A 21,473-nucleotide genomic window follows, 5' to 3' on the forward strand; every position below is an offset into this window, starting at 1 on the left:
CGATAACATTATGGATTTTCAAAACGAATTTACCAGTGAGTCAATTGGGTATTACGACACTTTCAGCAATATTACAGATATATTACAGCAATAACATGGCATGGATCACCAGAAATGGGCTTCATACATTGTATCCATGTGAGGAATCAAACCCAGGCCTTCAGCATGAGAAGTGAACACTGCAACCACTTGGCTACCCACTGCCTCACAAGTTTCCTAAATCTGCTTCTGTTACAAGAACACTTGAAAGTTATTGGCACCTTTAAGAGGCTGGAGTTATCCTCAAACATAACATAGTGCTTGTTTTACATGTTATTAAACTAAGACTGAAGAGAGAACTCACAGAGGCCTGTTTTTGTCCTTCATGCCAGGCAGCAGGGTTTTCCAGCTATTGTAGACAGGTGTTCCATCCAGCGACACTGTCATCGTGGCATCATAGATGACGTCATACAGCAGTGGGCTTGCCTCAGCATAGAAGCTGTAGTTGCCTGAGTAAAGAAAAAATTGTTTGATTGTTAAAATTTTCACAAAGCATACAACAATGCCTTTCACATTTCCTCTGAAAGGAAGAAGATACCAGTAGTCTAGAGCAGTGATAAAAATTTCTTGTTTACATTACAGCATACCAAAATTTTTGTAAAAATTAAGCAAAATAAGTGGCATCTAACTGAAAATGTATTTTGTCTCTTGCTTGCCGTTGACACACTGAGAAGGTCATCCATTAAATGTATAATATAGATTGATCAGACCAAACCAATTTAGTTTCAGCCCTCAAATCAATAAAAATGGTCAGTGTTCGGGAAAAGTTGAAACCAGTTATATTGATCTTCAAACATAAAATTTGGTTGCCATGGCAACCACAGTTTGATGCATCTCCAGGGTTGTTTGGATTGTGTCCCTGCACTGAGAAGAATTCTAGCAATTGTGGACAGACGACACGGAGTCATTACCTCGCACAGCAGAGTCCAGGTTGATGTAAGTGACGGCGCCATATCCAAGCTGCTTTTCATATTCCTGACAATGTGAATAGGTATGCCAATTACAAAACAGACACAAAACCATCCATCATAAACTGCTTCTAGCAACATGGCTGTTCCAGGAAATGTAATGGGACTTGTATCTCCTGTTGTTTCACTAAACATGACATGTTGTGACGCTTCCCAGCCTTGAAGGGCATGTAGAAGTTCTGGAAACGGACATGTGTGATAAGGGAGACAACTCCTGACAGATACTGTTGCAGAATTTCTGCCATGGAACATTTCAGGGGTTGTGTCAGTTACTGAGACTAATATTCAAATTCCACTATAGTTATTCCAGTGTAGTTAAGTAGTTTCATGAAAGAATTGTGTGTATACACAGTTCAAGATTACAATGTTCGTTCTTAAAAGAAGATATATGTCATTTGGTGAGTATTTGCCACAAAACTGTTTCATGTTATTTCCAGCTTCAGCATTTCATACAGAATGTTTTCATGCTCTTTCCCTACTCCAGTGTAGCACTTCTATCCTGTTTCCCCTCTCCATGAAGTAAATGGCCAGCCCATACTTTGGGTGTGTTGAAGGCTTACCTGCACCCACTCATAAGCACCTATATGGCCATATTTGGAAGCATCCCAAACAGCAAAGATGACACTTCTTCTGGGCTTCCAGCCTGAAAACCAGAGTTTCCTGGTAAAACCATTAGTTACAGTGCAAAAATAGCACCTTATACAGGCATCCTGAGTTACTGAGGGTGACAAATCTCCTCATAAAGATACCCCTAGTTACTGGGGTGAATTTTTCCTGAAAAAGACATCCCTAATTACTGGGGTTGAATTTTGGTTTATATAGACATCTTTAGTTACAATGATGCCAATGATACAGGACAAAGGTCAAGATATAATGATAACTAATGTATTCACCACATAATAGAAAAAGTATCCTATACCGAGTTCCCACACATCAACAAGTATAGGTGCAGGCAAGATCACAGTTACTTCATCCATTCTCATTATTGAACAATTTCCATTTCATGTGTAAAAGATGATACAGACAGTCTCACAGGAACTTGGATGATATTTTTCTGTTTCAACCTCCAGTAACTTAAAAGCTTATAATATAACACACAGCTTGTGAGCTGATAAGAGAAGACAACTGTGTACTGACCGTTCTTGACCTGGTAGGAGTAGACCCTGACCAGCTCCATGAGGACGGCAAAACCAGAACCTGCATCCACTGCCCCCATCGTCCATGTGTCTATGTGAGCTCCCACCAGGATATAGTGATCTGACAACACACAGTCAGGAGACAGTCAGAGCAAAGTCAACATATAGTTACAGCTGATTAAACAATGCAGTTAATTTGTACTGAAAGGCAAAAGGGCGGTAGGATTACATACTGCTTAAAGCATTTGCTTGTCATACTGAAGATTCAGGTTCAATTCTCCACATGGATACAATGTATGAGGCCCATTTTCTGGTATCCCCTGCTGTGATACTGCTGGAATATTGCTAAAAGCAGCTTGATAAAACAAACTCACTCACTCACTCACTCACTGAAAGTCATGGAGAAGAAAACTAAGGGAAAGATTTGGTGGAGCTACTGCAAAATGATTAGATGATTTGGATCATGTCACACATACCTCCAGTTCATTCCATGGCATTAAAAAATACTACAATATAGAAAACAAACATGCCTACAGCATAAGAACATGATCTTGTTGAGTGTAGAACATGATTTTGTTGAGTGTAGAACCTGATTCTGAAGAAAGTCAGAAGATGATTCTGTTGAGTGTTAGAGCATGATTCTGTTGAGTGTCAGAACATGGCACTGTAGAGAGTCAGAACATGATGCTGTTGAGCGTCAGAACATGATTCTGCACAGAGTCAGAACATGATGTTGTTGAGTGTCAGAACACGATGCTGTAGAGCGTCAGAACATGATGCTGTAGAGTGTCAGAACACGATGCTGTAGAGTGTCAGAACATGATTTTGTAGAGCATCAGAACATGATTCTGTAGAGTGTCAGAACATGATTCGATTAGATGATTAGAGCTGTGTCTAGTATGTCCACACTGTCATCTCACCTTCTTCATACTTGCCCTTGAAAGTCCCGATGATGTTGGTGACTTCCCTCATGTCCAGGACATTGTTGACGATCAAGTTCACCTTACTGAAACAACAATGTGGAGGCTGTTCATGTTGTTGCCTGTACCACACCTGTACGATCAGTCCCATGGAGCTACCACTGACACTGTCGACTACAGTCATGTCTGTCGCAAACTGTGTTAGTGCTGTACATTGAGGTGAAACAGTATGCTTTTTGCACAGTACGCTCTTACCATGGTACACTCTTGCCATGGTACGCTTTTATGATAGGTTCCTACCATGGTACGGTCTTAGCACAATATGCTCTTACAACAGTAGTCTTACCAGAGTATGCTCTTACCATGGTATGCTCTTATCACAATATGTTCTTATTATGGTATGCTCTTACCACAGTACGCTCTTATGAGATGCTCTTACCACAGAACATTCTCACTACAGTTCGCTCTTTCAATGCTACGCTCTTACCATGTTACACTCTTATGATACGCTCTTACGACGGTATGCTCTTACCACAGTATGTTCTTACCACAGTACGCTCTTATGAGATGCTCTTACCACAGAACATTCTCACTACAGTACGCTCTTTCAATGCTACGCTCTTACCATGTTACACTCTTATGATACGCTCTTACGACGGTATGCTCTTACCACAGTATGCTCTTACCACAGTATGCTCTTACCACAGTATGCTCTTACCACAGTACGCTCTTACCACAGTACCCTCTTACCACAGTATGCTCTTACCACAGTATGCTCTTACCACATTACGCTCTTACCACAGTACGCTCTTACCACAGTACGCTCTTACCATGGTATGGCACATATTGCATTACCAAGTCTTGTGTTAGGTCAGTGTTCATAATGCAGTAAACTTATGAGAGGAGCCAAATCCTAACAGATTTTGACAAAATGATACAATTTCTAAACATTTTAGAAAAGGTTTAGAAAAAGTCACTGAAAAAGCTTAATAGAATGATGGTACGAAAACCAAAAATACCCAAATTTAGGATTGCATTATGATATATCGAACTAAAGGCAAAATACTGCTGTTGTACAGGTCAGACACTGCATGTCTGATAATACAGTGTCAACTTTCTGAAGGTATTCTCTTATGTCACATATACAAAATGTTTCAAGTATCTACAGATGCAATCTGTTCTGTTTGGTATAAAGAGAGTCAAATATCCACAGGTGATGCTGCAACCCACCTGTCGTGCCTGGAGCCAATGTAGCCAGGGCCAGTCTTGTATGTCACATTCATGTCCCCACGCCACTCACTCGGTACTGCCACTCCACCGAGATCCCTGGAAATAAACGCCAGTTACAGTTACAGCATGTTCCCTCTTGAGCTCACTGTATCAAGGACGACAATAAACTTTCAGCATCACACATAACTGTTCTTAAGTTGACATCTCACTCACTCACCCTGTTGTACCACACTTCAGCCATACAATAAATTTGGTAGACGCGTCACCTGAAACTGTACCATTATTTTGTTCCAGGTGACAAATAAAGCTGTTTTGATACAGGTGTATGTTTTGATACAGGTGTAACCTCAAGTTATTCTATTAAAGGTGCGATCTGAAGTTACTTTGGTACAGGTGTGACCTGAAACTGTACCATTATTTTGGTACAGGTGACACCAGACAGGTGACACTGTATTTTGGTACAGATGAGACTTGAAGCTATTTGCATTAGTATATCTGTACAGGTGTCATCTGCAATGTTTTGCACCATTATTTTGGTACAGGCAACACTTGAACCTATTTTGGTACAGGTGTGACAGGTGCAACTCTATATTGGTATAGGCATGATCTGAAGCTTTTTCTGATTGCATACTATTAGGTACTAGTATTGTCTGTGCCATGTGATCAGCATGCTGTACAGGTAAGTTTCTGGTACAAAAAGGAGAATAAAACAATGTCAGACAGTAGTGTGATAACACAACACACAGGGTTGTCAACCTACTTGAGCAAGTCTTGCGCATCTCCATAGCTGATGGGCAGCACAGGGATATTGGGGAAGTTGCTGTTGTTGGTGGTGACACGGGGAACTCCACCTACAACACAGGCATCAGCATCATGTACACATGTATGGTTAAGGCACAGCTTGCCCAAGTCTTGTCCATCAGACACACTGTAGACCACTCTGGTTTGAGGGCAGGGAGATTTTACAGCACTTCCAGGAACACACAGGAGTAGTCAGGCTGAGGGCAAGGGAGTTATTTCCAGTGTGAATGAATGACAATAGGGTCTGTGGAACAAGCCCCTGATTAATAAATTGTACTGATACTTGCACATGCTTTCCCTCAGATATCAGCATATGGTCTTCTTTACCAACATGGTTGGATGGATGGATGGGCAGATGGGTAGGTATGAAGGTGGGTGGGTGAGTGGGTGGATAGACAGATGGAAGGATGGGTAAGTGAGAGATTGAGTGGAGGATGGATGGATAGCTAGTGGATGGATGGGAAGATGGATGAGTAGGTTGGGCAGATGGATGGATGGATGAGTAGGTTGGGCAGATGGATGGATGGATGGATGAATGAGTAGGTTGGGCAGGTGGATGGATGGATGGATGTTTGGGAAGTGGATGGATGGATGGACATCCCATTTCAGTAGTTTCACATACTGCAATTACATATTACATGTGTGTAAAACATTTAGCCATTTTAAAGTGTTTGAACAGCATTTAGAATTGATATCTGCAATGTGCTTCACAGTTTTGTTCACCCTATGAAGGATTTATGACATGCTCTGATACACTGTGTCTCTCATATTGCAGAAGTTGACATCCACATAATTTTCACCATTTATTTAGTCATTTCATCAATATACTGATGACTGACAGAAAACTGGAAGCATTTGACACACAAATTAATTTGCTGTCATCCATGAAATCCTTTGAGAAACTATTGACACACTGTAAAGAGGTCTACTGAAAATCTAAAGACTTATCAAAGGATGACACACAAATTACAGCATTTCTGAGACTGACAAAATGAAGTGTTGCACAAGGATGTAAGATGTCTGAACCTAAAGAAGAGTACTGCGGTGTTGTCGGATCACCAGTGAGGGCATAGCGAACTTGTGCCAGCTGGATGGCCCAACTCCGCAGATAGTAGAAGCTGCCGACTTCAGCATGGGGGTCCGAGAAATCCTGGGGGTCACTGTAGAGCACCACCCCGCTAGCACCGTACTCCTCCGCATGTTTCACCTGCAGAAGGAAACAAGATGGAAGGATTATGGTGTATGGAGTCAGTGTGTATGATTAGGGTGCTTGTTATGGTAGAGTTCATCTTACATCTTGGGGTGCAAGGTGGGGTGAGTATCAGATAAATATGATGTCAAAGAGACTCCACCATGACCACGTGTTTGTCATCAACACAACCACACTGTAGAATACAAGGAGGCTTACTTTCAATAAAGGGACAATGTATGAGGTATTTCCCATAATTACTCCAACATGCAGAAGTTTACAGATGACTGAGATACCAGACAGGGCCTCGTTTCATTAAGCTCTAATAAGCCTAAAATCTCGTAACTTTTCTCGTAGCATTCATACCGATTATACTGTAACATAGGAGGTAGGAATGCTGCGACAAAAGTTACGAGACCTTAGGCTTATGAGAGTTTTGTGAAAGGGGGCCCAGCTCAAGCTTGACAATGTCTTTCACTGTATTCCATTTTCTACAACAGCCACAGTGACGACATGTTTACCTTGTTTGCAGGGTGAATTCTCCCGTAGCGGATGAGCAGAATACAACCAGTTATATTGACTTTCAGATCCTTTAATTTCTGAAAATCTTCACTGCGGCCATAGTGAGCATACACAAGGTCGCTCTGAAAAGAAAAGACATAAGATAATATCTTGAAAGTTGGAATGTCTGAGCAGGGAAATCATAGGACATCAGATGATATCTGGAATGTTGGAATGTCTGAGTAGAGCATCACAAAATGTCTGGAATGTCTGAGTAGAGCATCACAAAATATCTGGAATGTTGGAATGTCTGAGCAAGGAAATGAAAGAACATCAGATAATATCTGGAATGTTGGAATGTCTGAGCAAGGAAATGAAAGGACACTTTAATATTTCTGGATTGTTGAAATGTTTGAGCAGGGCCACAGAGCAAAGAAATGAAAGGACATCAGATAATATCTGGAATGCAGGAATGTCTGAGCAAAGAAATGAAAGGACATCAGATAATATCTGGAATGCTGGAATGTCTGAGCAAGGAAATGAAAGGACATCAGAAAATATCTGGAATGCTGGAATGTCTGAGCAAGGAAATGAAAGGGCATCAGATAATATCTGGAATGCTAGAATGTCTGAGCAAGGAAATGAAAGGACATCAGATGATATCTGGAATGTTGGAATGTCTGAGCAAGGCCACATATGCAAGCAGATCCACCATGACACTCAGAATATCATGGTCTAAACTAGCAAACCTGGGACTCTTTTCACAAAGTGACCTTTACTAAGGTTAACCTATACTCCCTTTCTTTCACACTGCACTAAGGTCACATAAATGACTTATGACCACAATAGTGCTTAGTGAAAGGAGGCCCTGGAGCAGTTGCAACCAAGCAACAGATTTTTCTAATTTAAAAGATATGCAAATAAGTAGTTATCACTAAAATGTTCCAATAAGGTAAAAGCAAGGGAAATGGAAATAAACAACATTATTTGATCACAACTTGTCATAAGAGACATCTGGTAAAAGTGAAAGACAATCGCTTTAAGTGTGAGACAGTTGGTTTGAGTTTATGATGTTTGATTAAAGAAAAAGACAACCAGTTTTGGTATAGGACAATCAACAATATAATTAAGTCTGAAATATTTGTTAGAGACCTTCCCCAATGCACTACCTTCAGAGAAGACAAAGAAAAGGTATTTAATCCAAAGTACTTTGACGACAATACTTGGTCAACTAGTGATTTACAAGTAGAAAGTGAGTGATGGAGTTATTTTGGGGTTTTCTGAGAACAAAAATCCGTAAAGCAAGAAATAAAATTGGTCTGGCCTAAACACTATTTTTCCAAATTTCCTCATCATCTGGAACAAATGCTGTTATTGATGACAACTGACACTACAGTAAAGTGTTGCCTATTAATACCATTGGTATTGTCCCTCTTCAATTTAAAGACAAATGTGCTCTAATGAACACCCAAATAATTTTTGCAGTCTTTCAAGGACTTCTGACCAAATACCCATGTAATGACGTGACAACAGAGGGACTATCACTAAGTGTAAACTAATGGTACATAAAATGGCAATAAGCTGACACTCGAGAGAGCCTGGTTGTGCAGTTTTCTCTCTTCCTCATCCGAGAGGATGGAACTGCTCCACTGTAAGTGCTCTGTTACATTAAGAAGGAATTAAAAGAAACAGTTCAGCAATTTGCTGGGTATATACAGAGCTGGCAAACGAACATAAACTGTGTTTTGGTACCATTAGTGCTGTGCTCTAATGGAGGAATTCCATGCGAAAGCTCCATGTCTGACCCTCCATCAGGACAAGAGAGAAACTGAACACACTTTTAAACTCACAAGCTGAAATGTAGGTCTCATACATCTCAAAGCAGGGACATATCTTTATTCATACTCTTGGAAGTCCCTGGGCATCTCACAGCTGCCTGATGTTGGCCCAGCAAAACCTCATAACTATGTCATCACACTTCCCAGCTTCTGTACATGCACAACACATACCCATGTAAAAAATGGTAGGTCACATAATGAGTTCTCCCCGTTTGAAGAATCATTTAATGCTCCCCTTGCTCAGACAGAAAGCATTCATTACTTCCAGCACACACGGCTTGCTGAACAATTCATCATAATTACTTCACTAAAATGAATATTTGCCCATTCTTATCATCAATATCTTGTGATAATGGTGAGAATTTATTTCAATTCATTCAAAAAAGAAGAAGGAAAAACTGTTTCCAATCAGTTTGGGCATGTATCTTTTCAAATTTAAAGACAGAAAATTAATGGATGTGCATATTCAAAATCATGGATAAAAATGTTTTTGACAATGAAGAGGAAAGGTGATTATATTTCACATACATCTTCTTTTTAAATATTGGTCATCTCCAGTATTGTCTCCCCTTTAAAGTAAGAGACATTGCAGACACTTTGAAGAGACAATTATGAGGTACTGGAACCTAATCTCACATGGTATCTTCACAAGGGAGACAGCCATGAAGTACTGGGGACCTATTTTGACATGACATATAAACTAAAGTGTGCTTCTCACTATGCATTAGGTCATCTCTTGTTTTCCCAGAATAACCACATTTGAGGTTTTCATTTTGGAGGGACAGGTTTTACTTTTTGCTAGAAAGACCGATTCCCAGGTTTTACTTTTGGAGTAAGACCGCTTCCCATGTTTTACTTTTCCTAACTTTATATGAACATCAACATTCAAATGATACATGGGTGTTTGAAATCAACTGAAAAATATCGTCCAAGATTAAACTCATGATACACATTTTCCAAAGCGGTATTGGAACCGCAAACGTCACATCCATAGACACACGCTTTACCACATGGCCACCTGGCCAACAAAGGTGGTGGGATTAAATTATCTACTTACAGTTACTGTCATTAAATTGATTTTACACGCGCTTCAGTCATTGTTATGTAGCTTCATTAAATGATCATCTACATTGCAATTACCCATACTTCCTCCGCCCCTCAGGATTTCCCTCCCCTTCCGGTTTTACATTGTCAACCAAAACCGAGGAGAAACGTTTTCTCCTATACATCTCCACTGGGAAGACAAACATGAGGTACTGGGGCCCCCTTCTGACCAGAAATCCCCTCAATGGACCCAGGCATGAGATTGGTTGGCATGTTTATTAAAGCTGCACTCAGCAATATTCCAGTCATATGTCTGTAAATAATCAAGTCTGGTCCAGACAATCCAGTGATCAACAACACGACAAGCATAAGGTGCTGGGGAGTCTACTAGTCTATACTCACTGTAATATTCCCTGACTTTGCATAGGCATTGAATGGCAAGTACTCGACTTTCTCATTGGTCATGTTGTTGTGGTAGTGAAAGTAGACGGTGTTGTTGCTGTCCACTACACGCAGCTCACTCACTGTATCCTTGTCACTGGAATCAGAACAGGGATTCAGCCAACTGATGGGCACAGTCAGTCCAGGAAAACATTACACACTGATGTTTTTACAAACCCGAATAAGTCAAGCTTTATGCATCTGGTAGCAATTTTACATTTACATGACAGAAGTCGGCAGAAAATAGTTTCTCAGAATGATCCGGAGTCAAATAAGGTTGGGGCATGGAATTATACTTGTTTTGTACCTTCTTGCAATTGCAGTCATACTGCAGTCATGTGTCTCGACCTAATCTTATCTGGTGACTGGTTCACTGATCACAAGAGTGGCATGGGTTGAGGTACCCACCATGTTTGCTTATGTTCCCTGAGCCCGAAAGACAGGGGGGAACATAAACAGACATTGAGGGTACATCGAGAGTTAAATGTTTTCACAGCCATCGCTAGATTTTGTGGACACAAGAAAAACATATCTAGAGATATCTCCCTTCCACTGATTTCAATTCACAAAACATCGGTAAATGCGTCATTTGATGTTATTTGGGATAAAAATGTATCTGCCATGAAGTACCGAATGAGCTGCCATTGGCAGTGGAGAATACTGCAATGTACCTCGCCTGAAAGCGAGGTATGCTGAAAATAGCAGAAGAGCGCTCAGCCAATCAGAAACCGACATTTATGTGTGAGGTAAGAAAATAGTCTCTGTACCACCAGCACTATTACTTACTATTGGGGATAGGAGAGCTGGACAGAATATTTCTTCTCTCTGAGCGAGTTGAAGTAGTAGGCCTTCCAGAAGGAGTCTACATAGTCTATCATCTGGTTGGTTCCACCGAGGCCAGACAGCAGGATCTTCCTGGTTATGGTTCTGAAGTGAAAGTGGAATGTCATGTAACTATCAAGTCACTTCTGTTACACCTGTGTTACACCTGTGTTACATCTGTGTTACATCTGTGTTACATCTGTGCAGTGTATGAAACTCCTTAAATACCCAGCAAGCCCACAGGGCTCATAGCTGAAAATGTTGTCGGCCCTGTTAACATGTAGCCAGCCCTGTATTTAAAATAGGAAACTGATATAAGGTGTTATTATAAAGTAATTAATAAACTGATGTGTGACTGTTACATATTATCAGCAAAGATCAACACTCTTCATTGGCTGAAAGCATTCTCCAGACCAATCACATTTTGTGTTAGATAAAATGGGTGAAAGTTACGGTTTGAATGATCATGAACTAAACAGACATCGTTTAGCTACCACATTTGTAAATTATTTTTGAAATATATCCCATGGTCAGTGACATGGTCAAATGTATACCCTTGGAAACTGTATTAGGCCACAGGGCTGGCTAGAAAATAAAGTTGTAAGTCCGCCATGTAAACAACAAGCAGCGGGCTGCCAAGCAGACACTATTTCATACACTGATCTGTGTTACACATGTGTTATACCTGTGTTACATCTGTTACACATATGTTACACCTGTGTTACATCTTTTACAAGTGTGTTATACCTGTGTTTAGTGTTACATTTATCTTCAATTTGTTCCACATGTGTTACATCTGTGTTCTGTGTTATAACTGTATTACACCTTTGTTACATCTGTGTTACACCTGTGTTACATCTGTTACACGTGTGTTATACCTGTGTTTTGTATTACATCTATCTTCAATCTGTTCCACATGTGTTACAGCTATGTTCTGTGTTTCATGTGTGTTACACCTTTGTTACATCTGTGTTACACCTGTTACATCTGTTTTGTGATACATCCATGCTACACCTGTGTAACGCATGTGTTACATCTATGTTCTATGGTACATCTGTGTTACACCTGTGTTACAGTCAGACCATGTGGTATGCTGTCAAAGTATCATATTATACAGGGAATACAGTTTCATGTCATACCATGTCATTATGTTATACTATGTCATATAGTGTCACACCATGTTACACAGTGGAAATACTGTAAATATACTACAGTGACACACAATACTATACATGTATGGTCTAAAGGCTGTGAATCTGGAAAGTTTGACAAGCTGGAGAGTACTGAAAGACAGATACTCACAATAATGACAAGTATTTTTGTAAATCAACAACAAACAAAAACTATAGGTTCTCGTGTATTCACTCCATATATTGTCAACCATAGCCAGCCATGTTGCCGGGTTAAATCTGTAATCCCTCACAATCTGTTTCCTTCATTACTCAAGGAGACTCAGTGTCAACATTCTGAAGAGGAAAGTTCACTAAACCAGTCCTATGTCAGTTGCTTACTTAATACTGTGAAGCAGAAATGTGAACAGTGTTAGATCAACATTCTACTCCAACAATCCCTGTCACCTCCAACACATGCATCCAATAGTGAAAATGTCCCAAACAATGACACAGCCACCATTTCATAAGGCCACTTCACACTTACAAAAATTAACACATACAGGAGTTAGGTGATGCTTGTTAAGTTTCCAGACAGCGTTAACATTAGTGTACAGTGCATAACTTTCCAGCAGACGAACGCTTAGTCTCTGAATATACATAATTTTGATAGCAACAAATAAACTCATTTAAGTTGAAAAGGAGCCCAAAGAGACTAGAGATCCTAACCCAGGGAAATCTAGACTGGCTTCATAGCTTGAGCTCTGTCAGGGGTTTGAACCTCCTGTTTTAAAACTACATTGAAGATTGTTTTTTGTGCGTTAGCAGAGCACAGTGGAGATTCCCCTCTCAAAATTCCTGGATCTGACCATGAATATCATGTCATATTAATTACGTAAGTGCTGGATAAACATCATAATACTGCAGTGTCACAGGGGCGGTACAGTAGCCGTGTGGTTTAAGTGTTCACTTATCATTAATAAGACCAGGGTTCGTTTCCCCACATGGGTACAATGAGTGAAGCTCTTTTCTGGTATCCCGGCTGTGATCTTGCTAAAATCGGCATAAAACTAATCTCACTGATTCACTTCAGTGTCACATGTCATACAGTATCACATATGTCATAAAGTGTCACATGTCATACAGTATCACATATGTCATAAAGTGTCACATGTCATACAGTATCACATATGTCATAAAGTGTCACATGTCATACAGTATCACATATGTCATAAAGTGTCACATGTCATACAGTATCACATATGTCATAAAGTGTCACATGTCATACAGTATCACATATGTCATAAAGTGTCACATGTCATTACACAATGTCTCGTTTCATTTAGTGTCACATGTCATGCAGTCTTGCATGTCATACAGTATCACAAGTCATAAAGGGTCAGATATGCCATTCAGTATCAGATATGTCATGCAGTGTCACATATGTCATGCAGTGTCACATATGTCATGCAGTGTCACATATGTCATGCAGTGTCAGACGTGTGCTAATCAGTCTTATGACTGTAGGCGATGCAGTAACTGGCCCTTAGTGTTCAGTCTTCACTTACATACATAAACAATTAGGCTTTTGATTTTTTTCCAGAAACTAGGACAATAATCTGTCTCATCACATCAATTAGCTTTCTAACTCTAACTTTAGTTCCCTCATCGTTGTCAACAGTATTCTGTTGTACCCTTCAACATCAAAGACATCACCTTCCTCAACTTCAACCAAATGCTTGTCTTGTACTCAATTCTTCCCACAGGGCGCCAAGCTTTTATAAAGTCTGTTTTCATCAAAGGTTTTGTTTTCACAAGGCTCAAGAGAGAAGGTTTGCCTCTCAGTCACCAGACAAAATACACACTGTAATACTTGCTTTTCTGAAATAGTTTCTTTTCTATGTTTCTTTACAGTTTCAAAATAAACTATCTCTGCTAACATGTCATCAGGGACAATACTGAGTCAAAAAGAAATTTCACAAAATTTACTTTTTAAAAATAATGAATAATTTTTCTCTGAAGATACATCTTTGTATCCGAAATGGGATCCCTATCTTTTGACTCTAGAAAAATGTTAATAAAACCCACTCAAACTCATCCATTTGTCGTGCAAATGTTGTTAGTGCCAAATCAAGTTTTGCATGTGCATTCGATCACATGATTTTCACATCAAAGTTTTCTTCATTTGCACATGTTTGCATTGACCTCAAGAACTGATAAAACACTTCTATACCACAGTTCTAACGGTACTTTAAAGGCCACAATTGTCAAATGTGCAACGCAAACGTGCCATTGGTATGTTGTAAGTGGGAAGATCAGTTATTGATGTTTAGAGGTCGACTATCATTGCAGTCAACTCGAAATTGGTTACTGGCTGCCAATCTCCATTCAAATTTTTATTCTTTGGACTTGACATTCTGTATACCCATGTTTTTGAACGGCAGTGTAGCCTACTGGAACTGATTGTGGCACTTTCAGTGTATTGAACAATTTAACCATCTTACCATCTCTTGTTCTTTTATAGTGCCCTGAAGAAAGAATTTGAAGTTTCTTTTTTGACTCAGTATATTTCATCTGAGAAAGAAAACAAAAAATGTTTGAATTTTTAATAACCAAAATGACATGATACATAGCTGAGATAACAAGAGTTATCAGAAGATGATATTTCCCCCCAGCCCCCACATATTTGAGAGAATATATCATCTGACAGTTACTTAATGTATTTTTACACTAAGTTCGAATCATTTTCATTGAAATCATGAAAAATATAAATGCCAAATATCAATAAACAGCAAAAGGCAACACTTCAAGATGTGCCTCATATACTGATCAAGTCCTGGTGAAAGATATCAAATGGTTTCGAGTTGTGCTCAGGAAACGGAGCCCATCCCTCTCTTTCAAGACTAAGTCCAAACTGTTTCTTTGGAAACCCATCTAAACATCTGCAAATAGCAAAAGGCACCACTTTATGTCTGCCTCACAAAATCTGCCATGTCTTGCAGAAAGATATTAAGAAGTTTTTCAGGTGTACTCCAGAAGCAATGCCCATCCATCCTTTTGGGAACTAAGTCTGAATCGTTTCCACAGAAACCCAGAAAATGATTAATCACAAAAATCTGTAAATAGCAAAAGGCACCACTCAGGGGTCTGCCACACATATCTAGTAAGTTTTGCTGACAGATATTAACAAGTTTTCGAGTTGTGTTCCAGAAATAAAACACACCTCTTACTCTTGAGGTCCAAAACCTTTCCGTGGAAACCGAAAAAACAAAATAAATGACAAAAATCTGTAAATAGCAAAAGGCATCACTTTAGGTTCTGATTGACATATCTACCAAGTTTTGCAGAAAACTATTGAACAGTTTTGAGTTATGCTCCGGAAACGAAGCCCCTGCCCCTCTCATTAGGCTAAGACGAAAACATTCCCATGGAAACCATGGAAAATAAAAATGCCAAAAATCTGTAAATAGCAAAAGGCACAACCTTAGGTTCAGTTTGTTATATTTACCAATTTTGGTCTAAAAACATTGAACAATATTTAAGTTACGCTGTGGAAACAAAATGATTACAGACGGACGGACAGACAAGTTGTCGACTACATCCCCCAGCATGTCTGACTCATAGCTGAGACATATAATGAGACAAAGTCACAAGGTTTGAGTGGCACATCAAACCTGGGAACATGACACTATCTAAACATGCCAAATAATTTCTCCCCAGAGTCAGTCATGATGATGATCTTTCGGTCTGTCAGAACCAAAATCAACTTAAATGAACTGTATGGTTGGAACATTAAAATTCTAAACAGACATGTCCCTTGACAATTCACCCAATATCAGTTTCATCAAATTCTGAATAACCTGATATCTAACAACAGAAAACCTGCCCTGCCAAACTGTCAATGGCGACCCATCAAAATTACGCCTCAATACTTGCCTAGTGGGGGGGGGTCATATATTTGCCGTCAGAATTGGTTATGGCACATTTTCATCATCATATTATGGACTAAATCAACAAAGTAATCTTTTAACATTTTTCAAACCTGTCAGCAGTTGATGAGATGCTAGTATCAGATGAAACCGGTCAGTGAAACATAACATAAATTATTTTACAGGCTAAAATGGAAGCTATTTCATTTGGTGAATACAGCAAGAAAAGGTTGCAAGAAAACAGCGCCTAGTAATCTTAACAGCAGTACCATTCATTTATGTACTAGTTACAAACTATGTCCCGTTTGTCCATTGGATTACAGATTGTCACTTTGCCAGGGGGTTTCCACATAGATTGTCACTGGACAAGGGGGTTTCTACACAGATTGTCATTGGACCAGGAGGTCTCCATATAGATTGTCTCTTGGCCAGGGGGTTTCTACATAGATTGTCACTGGACAAGGGGGTTTCTATACAGATTGTCACTGGACAAGGGGGTTTCTACACAGATTGTCACTGGCCCAGGAGGGCTCCATATAAATTGTCACATGGCCAGGGGGTTTCCACATAGATTGTCACTGGATCAGGTACATGACTCAATACAGAAGGCCTCTGGATCTTCATACAGGTTTCCAGTGTCAGGCCTGACTCTTCAAACTAGCCTCTCACATTACTTACATGCCATTGTGTAACAGGCCTAGTTTTTCAAGAAGCATTAAGTAAGTTCACCCACACATGAAGACCATATACAATTTCAGTCAAATGACCAACTTTACCAACAAAGAGAGGAGCAGTTCAAACACATCTGTCTCTCATCTGATCAGAAAACTTGCTCATATTTCTTCAAACAGAGTTACATCAAAAGTTACTTCTGTAGCATGTTCAGAAATAGCTTCTTTGATCATCAAATATACAGAACCAATAAATATTCCTATTATTTGTCAAAAGATGACATGAAACAGAACTTGTTTTTTATCACAAAGATATCCCGGCACAAACATTCCCATAAATGAACACAGCTGATTTTACTTTAGCCCATTTTCAATTAAAGGGAGTCCATTTCTTGCATCAAAGGAAGCATGATTAATATACTGAAGCTACTAAATAAGGCAACATATAGAAGAAGGTAGACAACACTAATGTGTCTGAATGGTTCTTGAAATAATTTGCTACAAGAACTTGCAATGTACTTCCAAATGATTGATCTAATCAATAATTCATTGGGTTTAATTTCCAGTGAGGGATCACTGATCACAAAATCAATTTCCAGTAAGATTACATATATTCAGTGAAGTAAGAAGGAATGATAAACTTGGGTTTGATGTTATAAATAGAGAATCTCACCAAAGTGTCTACTGATATCAAATATATCAACACGAGTTTATAAAGTAACAAACATCTGAGGCTTGCCAAGGATATTTTTACCTTTGACAATGAGCGTTGATATTGATATCAGTAGACAGGCAGGTGAGGTTATATTTATCATCCAAAATCATTCTTCATTAGTTTTCAATGAAAATTGTACATCTCTGAAGACAGCACGGCCATTAGATTGGCAGTGAAACAATGTTATAGCATTGTGATGTCATCAAGTTCATGATCAGGGCATTGTGCAAAATCTACTGTTAAAAAGATATCTAATAGGAGATATTGTCTGACTTCACAAAAGCAATATCTCCTGTAGAACACAGTTTTGGATGATAAAATCATATACATGTAATAGTATATCTGACATCTGCAGTGTTTCCAAGCAGACGTATTTGTGTGAGATCAGTGTTTGGGTGAGTGAATATGGAGTGTGTGGGTGAGTTTGGGTTAAGTGAGTTAATGAAAGTACTTACTTGATATGGTCTTGGTAGTTGGCCACGTTGTTGATGCTGTCTCTCATTACCTTGCTGATTTCTGGACTGTAGTCCTGAAACAAACATACTTTTATCAACTGATGCCTCAAAAAAGTCAATATCCTCTGCAGTATTTTCAGAGAAATATTGCAGAAAACATTAACACCTTACACCGCGTCAGCATAAATACTGGAAATATTCTTCAGTAGTGTTCTATTGTATAAGCCACAATGTTTATGTTGAAATCAAAATAAAGTACAAAAAATGGTATATCATGCACAAAAATCATCAGGTAAGAAATAAATGTTAGCAAAAATACGAATGCCACCATACCAGGAAGTCGCTACACATGATATTCCCATACAAGGTGGCATGAGTCAGGCAGATAGTTGAGTTAAGTAGGACAATCTTACAGTTATCTCCTGCAGTCAGTTTGAGGAGACAGGAAAACAGAATGAACCCCTACATGACCTGCTGCATGCAGGTAATTGCACGCCTTGATTGTCTGCAGAATGGACCATGGGACATGCAAAGACCCCTCTAGACATAAGCCCACTAGGCCATAAAATACCTAAGACACCCCATTAGGGCAAAAAATGTAGGACAAAATAAAAGCTCCAAATGAATAATCTTCATCCTTAATAATGTTTACAAATGGAATACTAAAAATTCATTAATGAAGCCTATTAATCACTATCCATGAAAATCTTTATTACTGATTCAAAAAAAAACATGTCACTTAGGTCAATAATGCAGAAGTTAAAATATGTTAAGGGATTTTGTCCTTAGGTACTCGTTTGATGTTTTTTGTCCTTGTAAGTTTTCGTATTAAGAGTTTTTGTTGTTTGGGTCTTTTCTGAACAAGGTTTTTTTGTCCTTAGATCGATCATGGATCCGACTACATAGAGAATTTGACCATCAACATACATGTGTTTATCTAGGATTCTACATGGAGAATTTGACCATCAACATACATGTGTTCATCTAGGATTCTAACCCAAGATCCTAGGGTTCCAGCTCTCCTACTCTGAAAGCTGTGGCACCTTAGACAACTTGGTGAGTCAGTTTAGTTTTACGCCACACCCAGCAATATTCCAGCTAGATGGCAGCAATCTGTAAACAATCCAGTCTGGACCAAACAATACAGTGATCAGCAGCACAAGCATCAAGCTACACCTCTGGGATAACAATCACATGTGTCAACCAAGTCAGCACACCTGAACACCCGATCCTGTTAGTCGCCTTTAACAATAAGAATGGGTTGCTGAAGGTACAGGTCTTCACATATTTCTGACAATATGGCCAAAAACAAGCTTTTCAAACAATGTTTCACAAACAATGATAAATTTGGCTCTACTCAAGCTCAGTTATGGAGGTGTGGTGTGTTCAGATTACCAAGCTGCAAATGAAGAGGTTCCCTGTACTTCCTTACCTTCCTAACATGATTTTAAACTTTTTTTCTGTAAAATGTGCTAAATTCAGAGGGAAGATGTGATTCGCCCTGCGACATTACCTCAACCTAGCCACAGTCAGAAGACCAACATGGAGCACTTCTACCTTAACTTGCAATAGAATGATAATGCTGTCTTTTACTGTCATCTCCTTAAGTGGACATATCAGAGAAGCAAGGGGTAGAATATTCTACTATAAGTATACATACGCAAAGCACCTTTAATCCTAGCTCCTGTTCCTTTGAAGAAACAGAACTATTTAGAAGTCGCATGCAATAATTTTATTAGTATCCCTTGGCACATTGAAAGGTGACAGTGATAGACAGCATGTCCGTGCATCAGGCGGTGATTATAGCAAGGCCATTACGGTCAAGAGACGCTATCAGTATCAATTTGGCGCTGTGGACGATGACTTGGCTGCCAGGTCTCAATGGCAAAGTCTTATTCAAACACACAAATGATCATCCACAAACGTGTTCTAATTACTTATGCGTCCATGAATCGGCAGTCAATTACATTTGTATGTCTGAAATGCTAACTCTGTGAAATGACAAGAGTTTGTGTGACCAGCCTTCGATATTGCACATTGATTTAGAACATAAGGGAGTAGACATGTCCATTCCAGTTTGGTAAGAAAGATTGGTCAGCCTTATTTGGGTCAGCCGTACGATTAGAAGAGTACCCACCTCGCAACAAATCACCATGAGTGGAACAGCACTCGTAGATTTTCAGAAAATGGCCTCTGGAACTGAGGACATTGTTCTGTTTAATGTCCCCAGACCAATGACTACATCAAACCAGTAATGCTCAAATACCCAAAGTATGATAATGAGTCTTAAGACATGGGATACTCGGAACAGATTCTACTTAAGAATAACGATATAATGTTTCCTATCATTCTTAAAGGAGGTAACTAATACAAAGAAGGGAGGGGATCCATATGAGAATCATCATGCAACATTTCATGAATATAAAGCAGTGAAGAAAAATGACTGTGTCCAATAATTATTTTTTTATCACCGCAATCAAAATGTAAAGCAATGTATTCCATTTCAGATTACAAAATGCAATGTAACCATAGTATGAGCATGCCCATAGCAAAGGACATAATCTGCATGAATTTTCACCCCAATTTTAAGGTTTCTAGCAAGAATTCACTATAAATTTGTTTGAATAGAGATGTCAGTCTTTGCAGCAGGTGAACTTGATTTTCCATTTTCTGCATGTTAAAACCAGAGATTTTTTTATCAAATATTTTTTCAGCTACATCAGGAGAACTTAACATTTCTTAAAATCTTCGCAACACAGTTGCAGTTTTTGCTTTGACAGGCAATTTTGTAATAAAAAAATCTGAAGAAGCTTCAAGAATTTTTTTCAAGTAAGATAAAAAGAACATTAAATATCAAATGATCAGTGCTTTGAGTTGAAATCAGTCTTGATACTGTTAGCATCTGGACATGTCTGTTTGATGACATGTTGATCATACATATTTACTGTTCAAACCTGTCTACACTTTATGAAACTAAAATTAATCTGATATTACTACCTCAACTGAATTGAAAGAATCAGTTCGAAAAGAAAGCCACTGAATACTGCTATTGAGGGAACAACTAGTTTTGTATACTTGATACACTGTAAGGTCTTCTGCTGAAATGGTAAAACTGTAGTTAAAGCATGACTACAGCAAAAACTACATGATTTATGGCAATTATGTAATTTTAATAAGAATAATGTAAATCAATATCATCAATGTTTAGAGCTGGAGTTGCTGCAGATTTTAAAAAGAAATGTCAGAAAGTCTATGAAAAATGTTTTACTTTGTGTGCTGATCCTGGAGAATAAGTGTGCTGAGCCCGGAGTGTAAATGGCTGTCACATAGAACTCACTTGACCTAGAGGCGGTTGTATGGAAAACCTCCCGGAGACTGCAATATGCAGAACATGGTGTCCTTGTCAGACCCACATTCAAAAACACATGGACTGGAAGGAAGATGCCCAGAGTTGTCTTTCTTCTAGCCCAGAAGAAAACAAAATTGTTCCACTAATCATACTAAGGTTGGCTGTGTCAAATAAAGATCCACAATCCCTTAAAAAATGACAGCAAAAACAATGAGAAAGATTTTCTAACTTCAACCCCACATCTGCACGTGGACGCGAATCTGCCCTTGTAGCTGCAGAGAAATGAGAAACTAAATGGATGTCTGCTGTAATAATG

General features: G+C 39.0%; 1 protein-coding gene across 3 annotated transcripts in view; it reads right to left on the bottom strand.

Annotated features, from left to right (window-relative positions):
• LOC137268084 (putative N-acetylated-alpha-linked acidic dipeptidase) overlaps positions 1-21,473 on the bottom strand; it is a 137,598-nt gene that overhangs the window by 9,863 nt on the left and 106,262 nt on the right. For all 3 annotated transcript variants that reach the window (XM_067802590.1, XM_067802591.1, XM_067802592.1), the window contains exons 3-14: positions 17,809-17,882; positions 10,894-11,034; positions 10,069-10,204; positions 6,805-6,927; positions 6,121-6,301; positions 5,054-5,144; positions 4,294-4,389; positions 3,064-3,149; positions 2,145-2,264; positions 1,568-1,650; positions 951-1,014; positions 344-488 (exon numbers count right to left, since the gene is read on the bottom strand). In XM_067802590.1, the coding sequence (XP_067658691.1) occupies positions 344-488; positions 951-1,014; positions 1,568-1,650; positions 2,145-2,264; positions 3,064-3,149; positions 4,294-4,389; positions 5,054-5,144; positions 6,121-6,301; positions 6,805-6,927; positions 10,069-10,204; positions 10,894-11,034; positions 17,809-17,882 (1,340 nt within the window). The remainder of the gene's footprint in view (positions 1-343; positions 489-950; positions 1,015-1,567; positions 1,651-2,144; positions 2,265-3,063; positions 3,150-4,293; positions 4,390-5,053; positions 5,145-6,120; positions 6,302-6,804; positions 6,928-10,068; positions 10,205-10,893; positions 11,035-17,808; positions 17,883-21,473) is intronic.

The sequence above is a fragment of the Haliotis asinina genome, chromosome 16 (genome assembly GCF_037392515.1).
Source record: "Haliotis asinina isolate JCU_RB_2024 chromosome 16, JCU_Hal_asi_v2, whole genome shotgun sequence".
Taxonomy (NCBI): domain Eukaryota; kingdom Metazoa; phylum Mollusca; class Gastropoda; order Lepetellida; family Haliotidae; genus Haliotis; species Haliotis asinina.